At 25.2% G+C, this 19,111-nt stretch overlaps 1 protein-coding gene across 5 annotated transcripts; it reads left to right on the top strand.

Annotated features, from left to right (window-relative positions):
* The first annotated feature begins 319 nt into the window (after window positions 1-319).
* LOC129972316 (retinoic acid receptor RXR-alpha-B-like) lies at window positions 320-17,420 on the top strand. 5 transcript variants are annotated; one of them, XM_056086411.1, is made up of 10 exons: window positions 320-443; window positions 714-854; window positions 2,250-2,291; window positions 5,929-6,068; window positions 7,459-7,571; window positions 8,767-8,924; window positions 10,098-10,231; window positions 13,008-13,128; window positions 14,619-14,843; window positions 16,914-17,419. In XM_056086411.1, exons 2-10 carry the CDS (start codon window positions 842-844, stop codon window positions 17,165-17,167), a joined length of 1,200 nt encoding a protein of 399 aa, XP_055942386.1. In that variant the 5' UTR covers window positions 320-443; window positions 714-841; the 3' UTR covers window positions 17,168-17,419. The 5 variants fall into 5 exon arrangements, with proteins under 5 accessions (XP_055942386.1, XP_055942383.1, XP_055942384.1 ...); XM_056086409.1 differs by having other exon boundaries at window positions 349-443; window positions 808-854; XM_056086412.1 differs by lacking the exon at window positions 320-443 and adding an exon at window positions 465-564 and having other exon boundaries at window positions 808-854; window positions 16,914-17,420.
* The last annotated feature ends 1,691 nt before the right edge of the window (window positions 17,421-19,111 follow it).

Below are 19,111 nucleotides of genomic sequence, written 5' to 3'. Positions count from 1 at the left end.
AAAATAATCAAGGGAAATGGAGGCAAATTTAATTGCATCATGTCTAATAACTTTATGCATTGACATCTTCCATTTTTCATCGATATGAATGTGTGTAATGCGAGACAATACAGTATTGGTATGAGGGGATTATGGCACTACCTATTGGACTGCCAATGATTTTGAGTAATGTTCTCAATTTGAAAAATGTTTAAAAATTTCAATATAAATTTGTATGTTTCATTCATTTTTTTAATCAAACGATTTGGGATAAGTAAAAATGTAGATTTTTGTTATAAGATTTCGTGAGTTGAATGGCAACAGATGTGTTGACAGATGTGTCTTGTATTTTCTTCATTTTCTATTCATACGGGAACAAAAAAGCGCGTTTCTAATCAAAACATTGAAATAAAATTTCGGATGATCATTTTTTATAAATTGGAGTATGACTGATGTGGAAAGGAGTAAGTTGTGATATTTTGTACATAATGCTACTTTGATATTCTTCAAATCATTTCCATTTGAAATCGATTGCAAAATAATCGTTGTAAGGTGAATGATCTTTCAAACTGCATAAATATAACAGTAAGTTCAGTGGTAAAATTTTGCTCAAGACAGTGTATATTAATTTTGTTAATTTTTATTTTAATTTTGTTTTAGAGAGTAATATTTTTTGTTCTGATATTGTAAAAAAATTATAAAATTTGTTTCCAGTTTTAATGTCTTATTTATAGGTTGATGCCCTTTGTACAGGTAAAAAGATAAGCCAGAGTTGCAAAAGATGGCGTGTATTTTAACTTCAACCTTTTAATTGTTATCTCTTTGCAGCTGTGGAAAACTTTGTTATTATTTCGTCTTCGTAATGTATAGAAATAGTACGTATAATTTTTTTTTAGTATTCTTTGATTCTCAAGAACTTGGCTCAAAGCCAGTTTGTTGAAAAAACGCGAATAGACTTTATTCCTATTAACTACTTTTATACGCGAAAAATATTTTATAAATTCTAAAAATAAATATAGACCGAAAAATAAATATACTTTAATATGTGATTTTTGAGCTTTATTTTGTTGAATAATATGTCTTTGCCATTTATTTCATTAGTAAATGTGAACTAATAAATTAATATTTTATTTATTTTATTAGTGTATTCATTAAAAAAATATGCAGTTCTTATACTGTATTATTAAATTAACATAACTTGGAAATAAAAATTTGAGAGGGAAAAATTTATCTGAGTATTATGAGTTTAATTTCATGAGACAAAGAAATTGTTATATAATGAGAGAAATTGTTATAAAATGAAATTTTAAATTTATTTTGAAAGTTAACTAATATATATATGTAATTTGCAGAAAAATTACATTCTTATATAATTAAAAACATTTTCAAAATATTTATAGTCATTATTTTCATGTGGAATTTAAATAATTTTGTAAAATACTAATTTGCTACCAAATGCTATGCAAGCTACTACCAAAAGCTAAATCCCTTTAATTCAGTATTTTTAAATCTTTTAAAATAACTCTTTGATTTAAATTGTTTATTAACTTTTTTAATATTAGCTCCACTGTGAGGTTTTAAGAGAATATCAAAGTTTATATCTTCTTTTCCTATTTTCTGTATAATTTATTAATGTAAAGAAAATTTTAGTTTAAAACACAAATTTTAATTTACTTAACCTATTTTCTTCCATGAAAAAATAACATGAATACTTTACTATCTGCTTAGCATACTTTAATTCAATGTTAGTCATCTGTTTCATTCATGCACTTTATGTGCATATTGATTAATACATTTTCTTTTATACTGCCAAAAAATGATATCTAATTAAAAATATAAATATCTTTAATGGTGTTTAAAACTGTGTTATACTTTTCAAGATTTATTAAGAGTTTTTTTATTAGTGATCAAAACGTAAGTTTATAGATTCAATTTAAAGTTATTTTATATTAGAAATTGAGCATGAAGATATTAATCTTGATTTTTAGAAATTAAATTTGCAGTCTGTATGATTCATGTATAATTTTGATATTTTAAATATGATATCAATACTTTATAAACTAACCAATTTAAATGTGATGCATAATATGATATATTTGATATTTTAAATATGATATCAATACTTTATAAACCAACCAATTAAACCGTGATGCATAATATTTATTATAAAACAATAGATTTCAAACTTTTTTAGTAAACATTCAATGTTTTTTTTTTTTAGAATTTAATTCAATAATTATTAATACTTTTAATTTTTTTTCCTTCCTTAGTGGCTGATTTTTCTGAAGATGATTCTTCTGAATTCTTTCCTGGTACGTATGATTTTAATCTAAATACTCTTTGATTTTTATTTTTTTTTTACTTTTCAATAGAAATAATGTATTTTTCAATACTTTCATGATTTTATATTTTCTATTCCCCCCAAAAAAGATGTACTGTTTAATGCAGATACACAAAATATTTCAGAAGTTAAAAGAATTTCGAATAGCAATTCAGTTTTAAATAATCTGATTCTACTATTTTATTTCTATATTGGAGATTCCACTCAGAAGTGTATTTAGATTTGAAAAAAGAAGTGGGAATTACTTTAAATACATTGTATTTTATAGTTGAGCAACATTTCTTACATGAGCAAAATACAATAAAAAAATATAAAATTTTTATATTCATAACACTTTTAGAAATATTAAATGAGTGGAAGATTATTAGATTTTAACTACTTTATTTAATTTTTCATACAACACTCATAATAAATTCGAGAATTTTTTTATTGTTTTACCTAAGTAGACAAAGCACTTATCTTTATTGCAATTAATAAATCAGAAGATGTTGTATAATTATATATGTTCAGATCTGAACAAAATATTTGCACCCAATGAAAAATAAAATTGTCGAAGTTTAGGGTTTTACATTTGTTTTTGAACATCATAATATAAAGCAAAGTTTGAATGTTTTAATTTAAACTGCAGTTTAATTTTCAGTTGAAAAAATCAGATATATTATTTAATATTTGCATCTGATGCTTTCTAATTTTTTTAATAGGAAATTAAAAGTTGGATTAACAAAGGCTTCTTTGAAAAAATTTCTATTAGTTAAATTCTGTTCCTTTAATAAAAATATAAAGATACATACAAAATTTGTTTTATTAACATGTTGACTACTACTAATGCCATTTATTTCACATAGATCTGTTTAAGTGGATGGCCTATTTTTTACTATATTTCGTAATTGTGTATTAACTCATAGCAGTGATTAATCACTAAAAAAAAGCCAAAAATAAGATATTTACTGAAACCATTGATTAATCATCAAAGATGTCATGTTAGCTTATTGACTATATTCATCAATGAGATGGTTAACTATCTATTTTGAATGCATTTCAAAATGATCCTTTATGCAAACTACCACATGAAGGAAACATATAGCTGAAATGCTATATGTTTCCTTTCCCTTTTTAGGATTGTAAAACAATGCTGAGCAATCTTATCATTTTAACAATGATTTTTCCCCCTCTCATTTTCATTGTTGATTGATATATCCAGTAAGAATTCCAGGGTAGATATTCAATTTACATTAAATGTTTTATTTGCTAATACCAAAAAAATTCTTCATAAAATGTTTGAATATTAAAAATTTTAACTCAAAAAGAAATTAACAAGATGTTAGTTTGATGATACTGAGGGATTCAATTTAAATTTATGAAGTGATCAAATTCACAGTTTGAATTCTTCCCAAGCTGTAAATTTATCCATTATGTTCAAAATTATTATTATTATTTGTATTTAATATAAAATAAAATATTCGTATAATTGTATTTAAAAATTATCCACTTTTTTGGAAAAGTGTATTGTAATCAAATAAAGAATCTTTAAAAGTCAACCTTTTCTCTGTTATTATTTAAAATAGTCTTAATTATGAATACAGTGATTTAAATATTTATAATTTATAAATCAATAAAAATACGGGATTTTTTAAAAAAACTTTGTCACAATATGAAGTATTTTTATGAGTTCTCTACTCTAGTTCATTTCTCTACTGGGGCCTTAAATGGTCTTAGTTTACGAATACAATGATTTAAATATTTGTTCTTAAAAAATTTTTTTTTAGATAATTTGGAGTGTATCTTCAGTGTATTGTTTAAGAGGGAGAATATATTTTTTTTTATTTAAAAAAATGCTATTCAAAGTATCTATTGATTAGAAACTATGGGGTTCGTTTGCAATATTTATTAAAATTCAACATTTTTTTGTATAGTATACATTTTATTTGAAACAATCATTATGGAATGGTGAAAAATATTTGAAAGGAAATGTAAGCTATCTAGATTAATAAACTCTTATAAAAATAAGAACTTTTAAATAAGTTTTTATGACAGGAAATGATTTTAAAATGACTGTATATGCTCATTAAAATTTAGTTACACTTTCGTATCAAATTTGTCTTTTATAAACAACAAGTTATTATCATACACAAAAAGTAAAAATTGAAACTTCTGGTGATATTATAAAGTGTCATCATGATATGTATACAACCCCTTCTATTATCAACATAATTTTAAATGTTAGAATCATGATTATACACAATTCCTTACTCCTTATGATGCAAATGAATATTTAATTATAAGTAAAGGAAAGGGTATAATTATCTCCCTTCTTTACTTCTATGATGACTTCAAAAGGTTTAGTGTAAATTTTAAATGTGTAAATGTTTAGTGTAAATTATGCAATTATATTATATTTTGTGATAGTAGATAAAAGGGCATCTAATTAAGTAGAAGGTGTAAATCACCCTAATATTATGTTATAATTATTATATGTGTTATTTCCATTTATTGCTCTAAATGAATAAGAAATAAAATTTCCAAATATTATATTTATAAAAATTTGACTGAAATAAATGTTTATTTCAAAAATAATAATGTGTATTTATGGTAATTATTCTTGGTGGTGTTTTGTGTAAACTACTAATTGTAGAGGAACAAGTCTCTATAACATTAAGAGGTAAATGAAAATAATAGATAAGTTTCAGGAACAGTTATTTAATTTTCTAAATTTTACATGACAAAACAACATGAATGCGAAAATACACGACACTCACTAGAATACAATCTAATAACGATCCTCCAGAAAGATCATCGGAAGTATACCTTAATGTTAATAAGGAACGGCATCTGCTGTATCAAGGAAAAGCTAGAATTACATACCCTCTACATAATTAGGATTTTGCACAGCAATGCAAACATATTTGTTTTCAATGCTATAAGTAGCCAAATCGACTTAATTTTTTTTAAATTGTTCAGCTGAAAACAGATTTATAAGTTTGCATATTTTCTTAAAATTGAATCGGCCCCTATAATTTGAGGATTCAAAAATTTTGATTTCATATCAAAAGAGAGGGAAACCATGGCATTATGTTGAGCAATTTCTCTCTCCATTTTCTTTAAAAATTTAACCAACTATTGTTAATAATCAGTCATTCTATTTAAATTTCTGCTGAATTACTACTATTGTATTTTTAAAAAAGCAAATAGAAAAATTAAATGAGAATTGAACTTTATAAAATGCATCTCAACAGTAGTAATCAATGGTCTGGAAAGTTGATCATATAGCAAAGTTTGACTGTATCAAGAAAACTGAATTTTTAGAATAGAGGAAATTATTTTTATTTGATATATTATTTATATCATTTGGGGTCTTAAATTCTAATTATGACAAATATTTTGAAAAAATAAAATTCTGAATTTTTTAAATGCAGGACAACCAGTAGCTGTGTAGAATAAATTCTTGTGGGTGTCTGTACTGATAGCATGTCTTGTCATGGGTAGGTCGACTACAGCATGTTTTACATTTAAGTAAACTCTATGATTTGTATTATTTATGTAAAGAGGAAACTAATTTTTTTAAATTTATAAACATTGTTGTATAAGCTGTTTTTAATTGTTATTTCCAGAATCATCTGCTGTGAATAATACATTATCTAATTCATCATTGAGTAACGGCGCAACTTTATCATCTTCTACTGTATCCAGCAGTTTTGCAAATTCAACATTTTCTAGTATTCACGGAAGCAATTATCCACAGCTTTCATCTGTAAGTATTGCTTGGAATGTGGTTAATAGAATTTATTATTGATTAATTACTCAATCTTATTAACTTTTTACTTTCACTCTGTCTAATTTACGTTTTACTTTTCATGTACAAAAAAAAAAAAAAAAAAAAAAAAATAATAATAATAATCAAAATATACTAACTCAAGATTCTGATGAATCTCCATGTTTTAGACCTTCCCGAGTCAAAAAAAAAAATTATGTCTGTCTGTGAACATGGCAATTCAAAAATGCTTTGAGATAGATGAATAAAATTTGGCATATCATTTGTACACAAAATTTGTAGATTTCTGTCGAATTTTGAACGAAATCTATTCAGAAGTTTGTGCAATTGTCTGTATATAAGTTAACATGATAACCACAAAATAAACTTAACTTCTAGAACAATAAAATTTGTATACAAATTAAAATCCGAGATGTAAATACCTGTCAAATTTGGAACCAGATTTGTGAGGTATTTAACCGTCCTTTGGTCTGTACTTTCACAAGCATGTAAACCTAATGGTGACCAAAATGGTTTTAATAGTGACCAGAAAGCACCCAAAATTTTTTTCGCCAAAATATAAAAATATACTTGCATGCTTTATTATCTACTATGAAAATTTTTGAATGTGTGAATCGCATTCTATATAGTTTGATGTTTGAAATTGTCAAAATGGCAAATTTTTTTCTTGCAGCTTTTTGGTCATTGTTATAAACGACAGTACCGAAAATTTTGATATGTACGATATAAAATTCACATAATTGAGCACAATAGCATATTCTTGCTATCTTTCCTTTTTTCTCATTTCAATACTGCTTCTCTAGTCTTATATCTTCAGAATTTCAAGAAAATGTTTATTCCACCATTGCCAAAAGTTGTAATAACCAACTCATGAATTTTCAGAAATATGACATACTTGCATAAATCCCATACTTTTCACAATGCCTTTTCCTACTCTTTTATTAAGCTGAACTTCTCTTTCAACTTCAAAATGTGAATTAATTAAAATAAGAACGAAAAAAAAAGTAAAATTTGTGGACTAATCATTTTTCTTTCTTCCCCCCCTTTTTTTTTTGTTTTTATGTGTAAATTAAACTTTGCATTCAATAAAAATATTTTAAAAATAAGTCATGCATAACAAAGGCTTAGAATAATTCGCAACTGAATACTTTAGCCTATTTAATTTTATGCATCCGCCATATTGCTATTTCTTTTAATTAACTTTGTTTAATTCTTTGTTGTCTTTTTTTCTGTTAATTTTTTTTTATTATAAATTAGGATAAATCTGAACTTTAGTTTGTATTATTAATTTTTTTATTATAAATTAGGGTAAATCTAAACTTTAGTTTGTATTATTTTTAATAATGATTTTTTTTTAAAAAATTTATAGCCTCAAAATCCCCCATCTCCACAATACCCATCCAATCATCCACTATGTGGCTCTAAGCATTTGTGTTCTATCTGTGGTGATAGAGCATCTGGAAAACATTATGGTGTCTACAGGTTGGTATTTCATAATACTTTTGTTTTTGGCATTATATGTATTAGTATTTATTTTAATAAAATATAATGACTCTTTTTATAGATTTGTAAGTTCAAATTCTTACATTATAGGTTTATATGCACAAATTGTAGTATAAATGTAAAGCAGAAGCATTATTGTGATAAAATGAAGAATATTCATATATAAGCGACAGCGAGGATTGAGAAAACAGCCAATAAATATTTGTAATATTTATTAACTTTGAAATAACCAATAGAAATTACTAATAAGAGAACCAATCAGATTTTGCTATAATGATACTGAAACTAAAGGATGTAATATGTGATTACATTACTCTGACAATTTATTAATGTTCACTTCATCAATAAATTTCTGCATGTTTTTATTAACAATTAACCCTTTGCTCTCGGATGGTGACTCTCACTTACCATTCTAAATGGTGGATCATTTTAATGTTTTATTTAATTTTTATTATTAAAAATGCCTATAGAGTAGTAAGAAGATGCAGATTAATTAAATTGGGGAATTCAATATAAAACAATTATATATAGATTTATTTTTTAGAACAATAAACAAATATTTGTATTAGGTGAATAATTATGTATTTAATTACTTTTTCTTGTGCAAAGGGTTAAATATTTGCCGTTCTTTCAATATTTGGTGATTTCTTCTTTGCTTACAGAATTTGCCGCTTGATTCTGTGTAATGAAAAATTCTATAAATGCTGGAAAATGTTTATATAATCCATTATGCAGAAAGATAAAACAAAACAGAATTTTCTTATTATTTGTTATCTCATTATTTTAAACTGCATAATAATTTTACAAATTAAATGATTGTAGGATTAAATGCTTAATAAAATGGCTTCTAAATTTGAATGTTCTACATTCACCCCATTTTCATTGCAGTAAAAATGACTGTTATACCATTCATATATGTATGTTTTAATCAAAAATAAAATTTGATACTTTTCAATTAATTTGATGTCAAACTTTTTACAAAATATACAAGTCTTAAGTTCTGAAGTTTTTTCACTTTGAAATTAATGTAATTCTATTGTTTAAATGAAACTTAATTATGGATTAGACTTTGTTAATTTAAAGTTTTATTTTCTTAACTATTTTGTCAACTTTCCTAATTTCAGTATGCCTATTTTTATATGCATGGTGTAATAATGTTTCTTCCTGTTTTTAGTTGTGAAGGTTGCAAAGGATTTTTCAAGCGCACTGTAAGAAAAGATCTGTCTTATGCCTGCAGAGAGGATCGTAATTGTACTATTGACAAACGACAACGGAATCGCTGCCAATATTGTCGCTACCAGAAATGTTTAGCTATGGGAATGAAAAGAGAAGGTAAACTTTTTGCTTGCAATTACCCTTCCCTTCCTTTTAAGGAAGTGAAGGTGATGTATTATTGAAAGGTATTCAATTATAAATTTTGTTTTCTTATATTAATATGTATAACAATACAGGTTGTGTGAAAAAAAATGTTCTGACTTCAAATCTTACTGTTCAACAGTTAGTTGTATTTTGTTGAAGGGATAGTATATTTAAGCTCAGAATACATTTAGAATATGTTCAATATAGTTCCTTTTGTTAGATAGCATAAATTGGTTGTGATGGAATTTTTACTAAACTTAGTGTAGCATGTTTCTCATTTCTCCAGATCCCAATTCACGGTTTTGAGAGAGTTTTTAAAAAATTATTTAAAAAATCCTTTATTTTCAGTAATTTGAAGGTTGTAACATAGTTGAAACCATTAGTCTTAATAAAAAAATGCTACAATAACTCCATGGCTGACTCAATGTATATTATATAGCAATAGCAGTGCAAAGTGAATATCTGTGATAATTGCATTGAAAACTCGCCTGTATTCCCTCATGAAACATATATGTTTCAGTAATAGTTCAGTTTAATATAACAGCTATTTATTGCACAACAAGTTTTTTAAATTGGGGCATTCTTTTTACTTAATGTCATATATTTATGCTTAATCTGCTTATTATTTAATCATATATATATTTCAAATTTGCACTTGTGGCATTTATAGTCTTGCTCAAGACCTATAATTTTTATGCTCGAGGGAAACTGATGGTACCGTTACTTGGAAGTGTGAGATAGTTTCAGAGGAGATATTCCCTTTAGTTTTTATTTGAATTTTTGCTTGTATTGACTTAAAAATTTAATTATTTTTAATTGTGATTATTTTTGTTATGGTTTTATTTTTATTTCATTATTTTGTCAGTTGAGTTTTAATAAAATTACCAATAACCCCATTTATTATTTTAAAGTGCTTTGAAGTTGTAACTTTTTCATGTGAATATTTATTCATAATATTTTTGGCAAACATTCCAGAAGTTTTCATATTTCATCCTTTCTTATTTTATTATTTTTCCTCTTAGAAATAGTGGATTATTTTTAGAGTAAACATATGCTATTTTTTATTTTGGATACTGATGTAACTGTAAGCATAAAGTTTAGCACTTTTCATTTGTGTATCAAAATAAGATTATTCTTTTTCTGCAGCTGTTCAAGAAGAACGTCAGAGAAACAGAGAAAGAAGTGAGAATGAAGTGGAAAGTACAAGTAACATACAGCCAGACATCAGCATTGACAGAATTTATGAAGCTGAAATATGGATGGATACAAAGAAGGAACCAGTATGTTCATTCACATCATTTTATCATATTTTCAGATTTTTCTTGGAAAAAAAATATTTAAGAGTTTTCAAAAAGTCAGTTGTGAAAGTTTCTTTATTATTTACTTGATCAATTAAATCATTTTTATTTAAAAGCAAAATAAAATCTTATCGTTTAAGAATTATTTTTGCAATTTTTACATAAATGAAAACTTATGAATTGTTTGTATGGTATAGAATTCAGGCTGTTTCTCAAATTTTGTTCACAAATGCTATGAATCATATGAAAGGTTTATATAGTTTATTAAATAATTTTTATTAATAAAAAGTTAAATCTTCATTTATAGTAAAAAGTTTTTGTTACATGAAAATAAGATATTTTCAATGTTTTTTAATTTCTGCATGCTTTATGTTTCTAAATATTGAATTTTGTGATAAAAAAAATCACACAATAAATCATTACTCATTTCTTTGTATACTAGAGATCAGAAATTTTGTTCTTAATTTCTGGTGACAATACTATATTTTAATAACCTTGGAGCTCTTAATTGTTGATTGTTACATTCTTGTAAAAACTGATTTCAAAAATATGTCACCTTCTAAAGATGAATGTAAAAAATATTAATTTTTAGATTATTAATATTTGTAAGGATGAATTAAATTAAGAGTGAAGGATGAAATATGTTAAGAGACTGTAAAATAAAAAGTAATAAAAAGTCTGTTACCAGTGATACACTTGTTTATAAGTGTCAAAAAATAGGATATAATTTGTATACCCAAAATCAAATTATCTTATTATTGAAACCAAGCAAGAAATTAAGACATCTCCTTGAAGAATGTTCCTTAAAAACTAAAATATATTATAATTTATTAAAATTCCAATTTTTAAATAGAGTATTTCTATTGAGATCTCGCACTTCTGCTATCTTTTTTTGTTTTGACCTCCAGATTTTTGATAAATTTATTTTTCCTTTTTAATGCAATTAGAAAGGTATTTTAAAATTATATATTATTTGTTTTGTTCAAGTTGCCCTTCTCACAATATTTAATTTTATGTCATTGAACATTTATTAGATATTTTAAGGGGAAAAATAATTTTTGGTACATTTTTTTAAGGAATAATTTGTGCATTTTGTATTTCTTCAAGAATCTGTGAAATTTAAAATTGTTTGATGCAGTTGATATTTTCATTTAAAAAAAAAGGTGTTGAAAATTAAAAAAAATTTTTATAATTAATTTTTTTTTAATTTTATGATTGGTTGGCATTTTTTGGAGTTTAAATATTAAATATATTTTTACTGTTTTCCATATTGTGTTTACATCTCACAGTCACCAACATCTAATTTAATATGCAATAATATGGCTATAAATATATTAAATTGTGTTTTCATTTTCTGAAGCATGAGGAAAGTTTTATTGAAAGATTCGTGTCAGTTAATTGAATTTTGTTATTCAAAAAAGAGGCGTGAAGAGATTTTCATTCTAAAAATATTAAATATATTTGCTAATGATAAAAATCATTCCAAATGATTTTCTTTTTTTATATATCGTTTCTGGCACTCTGTGCTGTATGTCATTATTTCTGATTAAATCAGAATATCGTAAAATTTTTAGATCTGTTCAATAAGTGTTTTTTAATACCTTTTACTGATATACAGGAACATGTCTCCATTTAAATGATTTATTATCCTTATAACAATATCTGAGATCTAATTAAATGTCATTTGGCTTTTGCTCACTTTCTATCCTACATTTCTTCTTCTTCTTTTCCTTTTTTTCTTTCCGTGATCCAAAATCCATTAACTTAAGCATTAAAAAAAAAAAAAAAAAAAAACTGAATAATTCTTTTAATGTTAAATGAGAAATTGAGATTTGTGCTTTTAATATTGGTGCAGTTCAAATAAGTGACAAGGTTTTTTTCTTTTCTTTTTTGTCCAGCATTACAGATAGCAGTGAACAATTATATATACTGATAGACATAGCATGCATAATTTCAAATGAATCTTCACATTATAAAGGACATGTTTTATTCTGTTATTGGCTGTTCCTTGTTACATGCCTCAACTATTTGCCTTATGCAAGGCTTAAGTCATATCTGCCTGTGTCTTGCCTGTCATGCATAATATAGGATGTTATGGTAACTTTTAAATAACATTTAAGTGAGGGTTTTAGAGGAAATTTGATGGCAAATATTAAATCAGAATATTTTTCCATTGCTTTTTAACATCTGATTTGAATAAAATAAAGAGCAGACTTTTTAGTTTGAAAAGACTTAATCTTGGAGTTGGATCTAATCTTCTATTCACTTTTGAATTCTTGTTAAAGTATATTATTAAGTTAAAACATAACTTTTAGGAATATAATTTTTATTGCATAGATCATTTCTGTTCTTTGACTGAAGCTTCTTAATGAAAAACGCATATCAAAAACTAGTTACAATGTAACTTTTGCAATGAAAATGAATAAGCAAACTATTTTGATATATGATTAGATCACAGGAATATGTTTTATTAATAGTGATAAGCATTTAAATGGTAGCAGGGATTAAAAATCAACTGGTAACATGGTAAACAGCAGATATTAACTGATACTGATGTGAAAAATATCAGTATCAGTTAACATGTGTTGGATTTCATTTATAAAATTAATACAAATGTTCAAAATCACTTAAGAAAATATAGATATTCTGGGCTTATAAAAAAAGAGAATCTGTGCAAAAATATAAAATTTTTAAAAAAAATCTTTAAATGTTTTATTTATTTTTTGCAAAATTTAATTACTGTTTAAAATTTTTTTAGGATGTTGCAAGTATATGTCAAGTTGCTGATCAACAACAAATTCAGTTAGTTGAGTGGGCCAAGCATATTCCTCACTTTAATGAACTTCCATTGGAGGACAGAATCACTTTATTGAAAGCTGGTAATACTTTAACATATATTGCTGAGTCGAAGAATAAAGTATTAGATAGCGTTTGGTTTTGAATTATTCCTTTGTTCAAAATAGTTTATTTTCCCAATGTGACACATATATACATGTCTATAATGTTTACTATTATTATAACACCATGAAAAATACTGGAAACATTGGATTGTTATATATAGAAATTTAATATAGACTTTTTTTTTTATCAGGTTTTATGTTATATTTAGAAAATCTGGTTTTATAGTTATAATGAAAGCAAGAAATATGATACAATATTAAAATTCACTTTTCCTGTGACTATGTAACTTACAAAAGCTGTTATATCTTTTTAAAAATTACTTCTATAAAATAAGAAAAGAAAGATAATTTTGGCAAGAAGATAATTAAGCATTGGTAATCGAAACAAATAAAATATTGTTTAATGCTGATTATTAACTTAAGATGTAGAATTCTAGATTGCTAATGCATATTAGAGTAAACTTCAGCACTTTTTTTTATTAGCATTTTCTGTAAAAGAAGGGGGACATTTTTTATTTTATGACTTATGATTATTTCACATTTAAATGGCCATAGAAGTTGATTTTGGCAAAATTAAAGGTGGACCAAAAAAATGAAAATTTATCACATCAATTTGCCTGCAAGTGTGTGTGGGAGAAATATATTAATGTTTCTTTTTTTTAAATAATATTTTATTTTAATGTTCTTTTCTCATACAAACATATTTATTTTCTGATGCTTTAAGATATATTTGCTGGTATAATTTAATTTTAGCAATTTTTTAAAAAAATTCTATACTGTTTTTTTAAATACATGGAAGTAAATATTTTGAGGTCAATAAATTAAAAATACTCTTTATTATAAGATATAGCTATTCCAAATTATTTGAAAATTAGGAATTAATTTCTGCCAAAATTGTTAACTTATCTGTAGAAGTGACTCTTAAGAGAATGATTTTCTTTATTTTAAAATGTATTGAAAAGTAAATTTTAGTTATAAAGATGTTTCAGTTTTAATCCAAATGTTGAGATTTATTTTGTAATTGAGCTTCTAATAGGATTTCTAATATCATTTACAATGGTCATTTAATTATTTTTAGTTGTTAAAAATGTGGAAGATTTATAATTTTCTGTTTCTAACAATAAAAGTTTATTTATTTATTTTTTTTAATTGTTATGATAGAAATGTTAAGGTGCACAAAGAAACTTAGTTAAAAAAAAAATTAAGTTGACTTTAGAAATGAAAAATAGTAGTTGAATTGAGAAATAAATTCAACGTTTAAATCAAATGATTTTATCTGTTTTTAGATGCAAGTTAAAATATAATCAGATTTTATTGTTGAATTATATAGTTATTATCAGCACACAATTGTTTTAAAAACTCCAAATAAATGCAATAATAAATAAATGTTGATAACTTGTGACTTTTTTAAGAGGACTTAAATGTATATTTTTGTATTGTTCTCTTGACTTATTTTATGTTATTTACAGGTTGGAATGAAATTTTGATTGCAACTTTTTGTCACAAATCTATTGGATGCAAAGATGGAATTATGTTTGCTACTGGGCACGTTGTATATCGCAATAATGCCATTAATGAAGGTGTAGGGAACATTTACGACCGCCTTCTTCAGGAGCTTGTTGCCAAGATGAGGGAGCTGAAAGTGGACAAGACTGAGCTTGGTTGTCTGAAAACTATCATACTTTTCAACCCAGGTATCTTTACAAACTAATCGATTGGCTTATATTTTATAAGAAACAGCTTTGATTGATAATTCTGGGGTTCCAACATAGTGCATTATTATGATCTAAGTGTATTTAAAAACAATTTATATATTCAAAAGAGAATCAAGTTTTAATCTACAATATTTCATATTCAATATATTAAAATACAGTATTTGAAGGTAGAAATGTTAGATACTAGTCGCATCTGGCGAATCAGCTGGTTCGCTGGAAGTGTTACTTATATTTGACTTCAGACAAATAATTTTTCATAAGTTTATGTTCATGGTTTCATCAGATTGTCTAGCATTAAATTATTTCTGTCTTATTTTAAATCCCTTAGGTTCTGATTTTCATGACATGAACCTTTCTAATTGAGTAAATCGCATAACACCATACCACTATTAAAAATTTAGTATCCAGTTCATCCATTCTCCAAATTTCCTGATATTATAACTTAGTCATTCCCCCCCCCCCCCCCTATTAGATTACATAGACTAAGCAGAATCCTCCATCTTTATCTTTCAACAGTGGAAGAAAATTACACTATTAAGTATTTGATGAAGCAGTAAAAATTATTTGAATTCAGCAAAGTAATGTAATCTGTTATTGGAAAAACAATATGTTTTGAAGATTCCATTGATTAATTAATTAGTGTCATTAAAGCAGAGAATTTTTGATATTTTAAAACAATGTGGAAAGTGGCTAAATTTAAATTAAATTTTTTTTTTAAATTGTGCTCCGAGATGCACATTTTCACTCACCAATTATACTTGTTCTAAATTTGGTACTGGAAGTCTAATGGTTATGTCTGTAAAGTGCCTATACACACATTCATCTTTATTAATGAGTAATATTAGTTATTAGTATTAACTTAATAACTATTATTTAGTTATTACTTTATTAGTAATAGAGATTACAGTATGCTTTCTGTATCGCTAAACTGGGCATCTTAAATTGTATATCTTAAATCTGATTGAGATTATTTAAAAAAAAATATTGTGGGTATGAAAATACTTTTTAGGGATTATTATTATTATTTTTTTTTTTTTTTTCCATTTCAGAACTTATAACACATATATAAACACATATTTAAAAAAGGCAAGAAAATTATGTTAACTTTCTAAATATTCTAATAAAATTTGTTTTAAAAAACTGTTTTTAATTGAATTTTTATAAATATCATGAATAAATACAGTATTTTGTTTCTTAATTTTCAAATTTAGTTTGAAAAGAGATTAGGAGTAACAAAAGTTTATTTGGAACACAAAGAAACTCACATATCATTCAATGAAGATAATTACAATTTTTTTTTTTTTTTCATACTGTTAACTTTGTTCATTTATGACAGTAGATATTAATATTTTCTTTTGCTCATAATTTTGTACCATTAATCAATGTTTTATCGTTTTTAATAATGATTTGTGCATTTGGCTTAAGGTGGTTAATGTATAAAGGATAAAATTTCGTTTGTCTTTTTTAAAAGGGGCTAGAAGTTGAAATGTTTTTAAAAAATTAAAATCTATTAATTTTTGTTATTGATTCTTGTAGCTCTGGTCCTTTTAAATTTGAAACACCTTTTAATATTATTTACAACTTATTTGGAACAGTAGTTTTTGGAAAAACTTCCTAGAATATTGATTATGTAAAAGGAATTATCCAAAAAAAAAGTGTATCTTTATGGTCAAAATTAACTTTATTTCATTAAAAATTGAATTTTAATTAAAATTAATAAAATAATCAAACATTTACATTATTATTTTATTTTTAAATACTTATGCAATTAAAAATCTTTATTTGTTCTTGTTATTAATTTTTATTTGTATAATTCCAAATTCCTATAAGAACTTTCAAATGAATATTTAATTTCATTTCCATGGAGAAAATTATGTTGATGTTCTTGCAGCTCATCTTCACAAAAACAAATTTCAGAATTGTGTAACTTATTATTTTCACATATTTTAGTATTGGAAATTTCTTTTTTAGAGACTATTTTTATTTCTGTGTCAGATTATTTTGTATTTAGTTCTTTTTTTTTCACAGTTTTCTTCTTATTTTTTACAGAGGCAAAAGGGTTGAAATCTGTCAATGAAGTTAACAACTTACGTGACAAAGTTTACACTGCCCTGGAAGATTACTGCAAGCAGCACTATCCCATGCAGGGCTCTAGATTTTCTAAACTTTTGCTACGACTGCCAGCTTTACGTAGTATGGGTTTGAAGTGCCATGAGCATCTATTTTTCTATAAGCTCATTGGGAACACAACCCCCATTGACAACTTCCTTGTAACGATGCTGGAAAATCCAACTGATACTTAAAGACAATACCCAATTAGTCATTGTTGATGGATATAGTTATTGTTTCCCATTTTAAATATAAGGACTGTTTATTTTTTACATCTTGTTTGTTTCAAAAACTTGCAGATTTTTAAGCATAATTATCCTTAGATTTTTTTAGCAGTGAGAAAACAATGTGAAACCAAAGATAATACATTTCCTTCCAACAAATATATTTGTATGTTGTATTAAGTTTTAGGATTTTTTTTTTTTTTTTTTTTGGCATAAAATTGGAAGCGTTTTTACTATTTCAATTTTAATCTGATATTTTTAAGTAGAAATTCAGCTTGAAGATTGGTAGCTTCGTTTTTTAAAAAAAATCTTGGCTCTCTTAATAAATGTTTTGGTTTTGAATGTATGTTTGATGTAAAAAATATGTTCAAAAGTAAAAATATTTTTATTGCTTCAAAAATTCTAAATAGAATTTTTTTTTTTTTTTTTGTTGTTGTTGTTCAGTAATGTTTAGGTTATAGTCGTCTCCAATAATTTATCAGTCTGTTGTAAAAAATATTTTTTTTAATTTGTTTTAACTTAGCAATTTTTTGTAATTAAATTTCTCATTCAGTGTACAAATGTATCCTGCTTTACCTTTTATTTATAAATACTTTTAATTATTGTTCTAAACTCTGAAGTATAATTTTTTTTAATCAACCAGCTGAATTTAAAATAAGTAATTTTAGGATATAAGAAATGGACACCTTGTTGAAATGGTATGGAATGATTCTATATCTGTGTCTTTTTATAGATACCTGAAAGATGGTCAGTTTAATAACAAAAATTATTTTGGTTTTAAGGAACTTTTATGTTGTTTTTTTTCCCTCTTCTTCCTTGCTGTGGGTTTGTACATGTGCTTGCTTTTTTTTTCCCTCTCTCTCTTTAAATGTGCCTCTTGTCACAATAAGCATGCTTTTAATATATTTGGTTTTGTAAGTGCATGCTTTATATTTATTTTTATGTACTGTGTTATATATTATATTAGCTGATTTTATTGCAAAATATATTTTTCATTTATATAAAAGATTTAATATACTTATAATAAATTTGTGGCAGATTATATATATTTGTTGCTGATACGTGAAATTGCTATTGATGAGAAGTTTATGAAAGCTATATTTTTAATTAATGTTGAATAATAATTGTTGAGGAAACAATTTCCCATCAATTATTATAAATTGCAGAAAGGATTAAGAGCATTTTAAAAGGTTGTGGAACTTTGAAATAAATTGATTTTCAAAACTTATATCTATAGTTTTATATAAATATGTTACACATTGTTAAGCTGTTAGTTTTCATATTTTGCAGATGAAATGCAAATTTATTGGGACTTGCTTCCAATTTGTTTTTAGCTCGCTGTGTTTTGTGAGGTAAGTGCCTTACATTAAACCAGTGTTGCATTTTATTGCTGTTTTATATCTCAGTAAAATCTGGAAATTTTAATTTAAAACTATAGCAAAATGTGTGATGGAACTCTTATAGAAAGAAGTTGGCTGGTGTTTTTGGCATTTCAGGCAAATTCATCTGTATTCCTGAATGCTTTTTTGAAAAACAATTTGTTCAGTACAAAAATTGAAATGTCTTAATTTTGATTTCTTCATTGTTTTTAAGGATCCATGTATGTTTGCTATTGATTTTTGTTCATGTGTTTTTTCCAGAATCCATGTATAACCCATAGCTTGTTTCATAATCACATGTTCATAAATTGAAGTTCATAGTACATATTTTCTCATGTGAATGTCATTCGTGATACTATTTTATTTTGAGTTTTGCACTCATTTAGATATTATTATGTTTAGGGTAACCTTTTTAAGAGATTGTTCTGACAACTAAAACACTGCCAGTTGTAGAGTGTATTACTTAAGTTTTTGTCTATATTTATGTATCATTACCTTTATATGGAAGCACTGCTTTCAGAATTAGTGTAGCTAG

This window comes from Argiope bruennichi, chromosome 6 (assembly GCF_947563725.1).
Source record: "Argiope bruennichi chromosome 6, qqArgBrue1.1, whole genome shotgun sequence".
Classification (NCBI taxonomy): domain Eukaryota; kingdom Metazoa; phylum Arthropoda; class Arachnida; order Araneae; family Araneidae; genus Argiope; species Argiope bruennichi.
The sequence above is the reverse complement of the archived record's forward strand: the minus strand, read 5'-3'. Positions and strand labels throughout refer to the sequence as shown.

Coding starts and splice junctions, on each gene's coding strand:
- LOC129972316 (XM_056086408.1), top strand. Junction 7,572..8,766: donor AAACATTATGGTGTCTACAG/GTTGGTATTTCA, acceptor TCCTGTTTTTAG/TTGTGAAGGTTGCAAAGGAT. Junction 10,232..13,007: donor TGGATACAAAGAAGGAACCA/GTATGTTCATTC, acceptor AAATTTTTTTAG/GATGTTGCAAGTATATGTCA.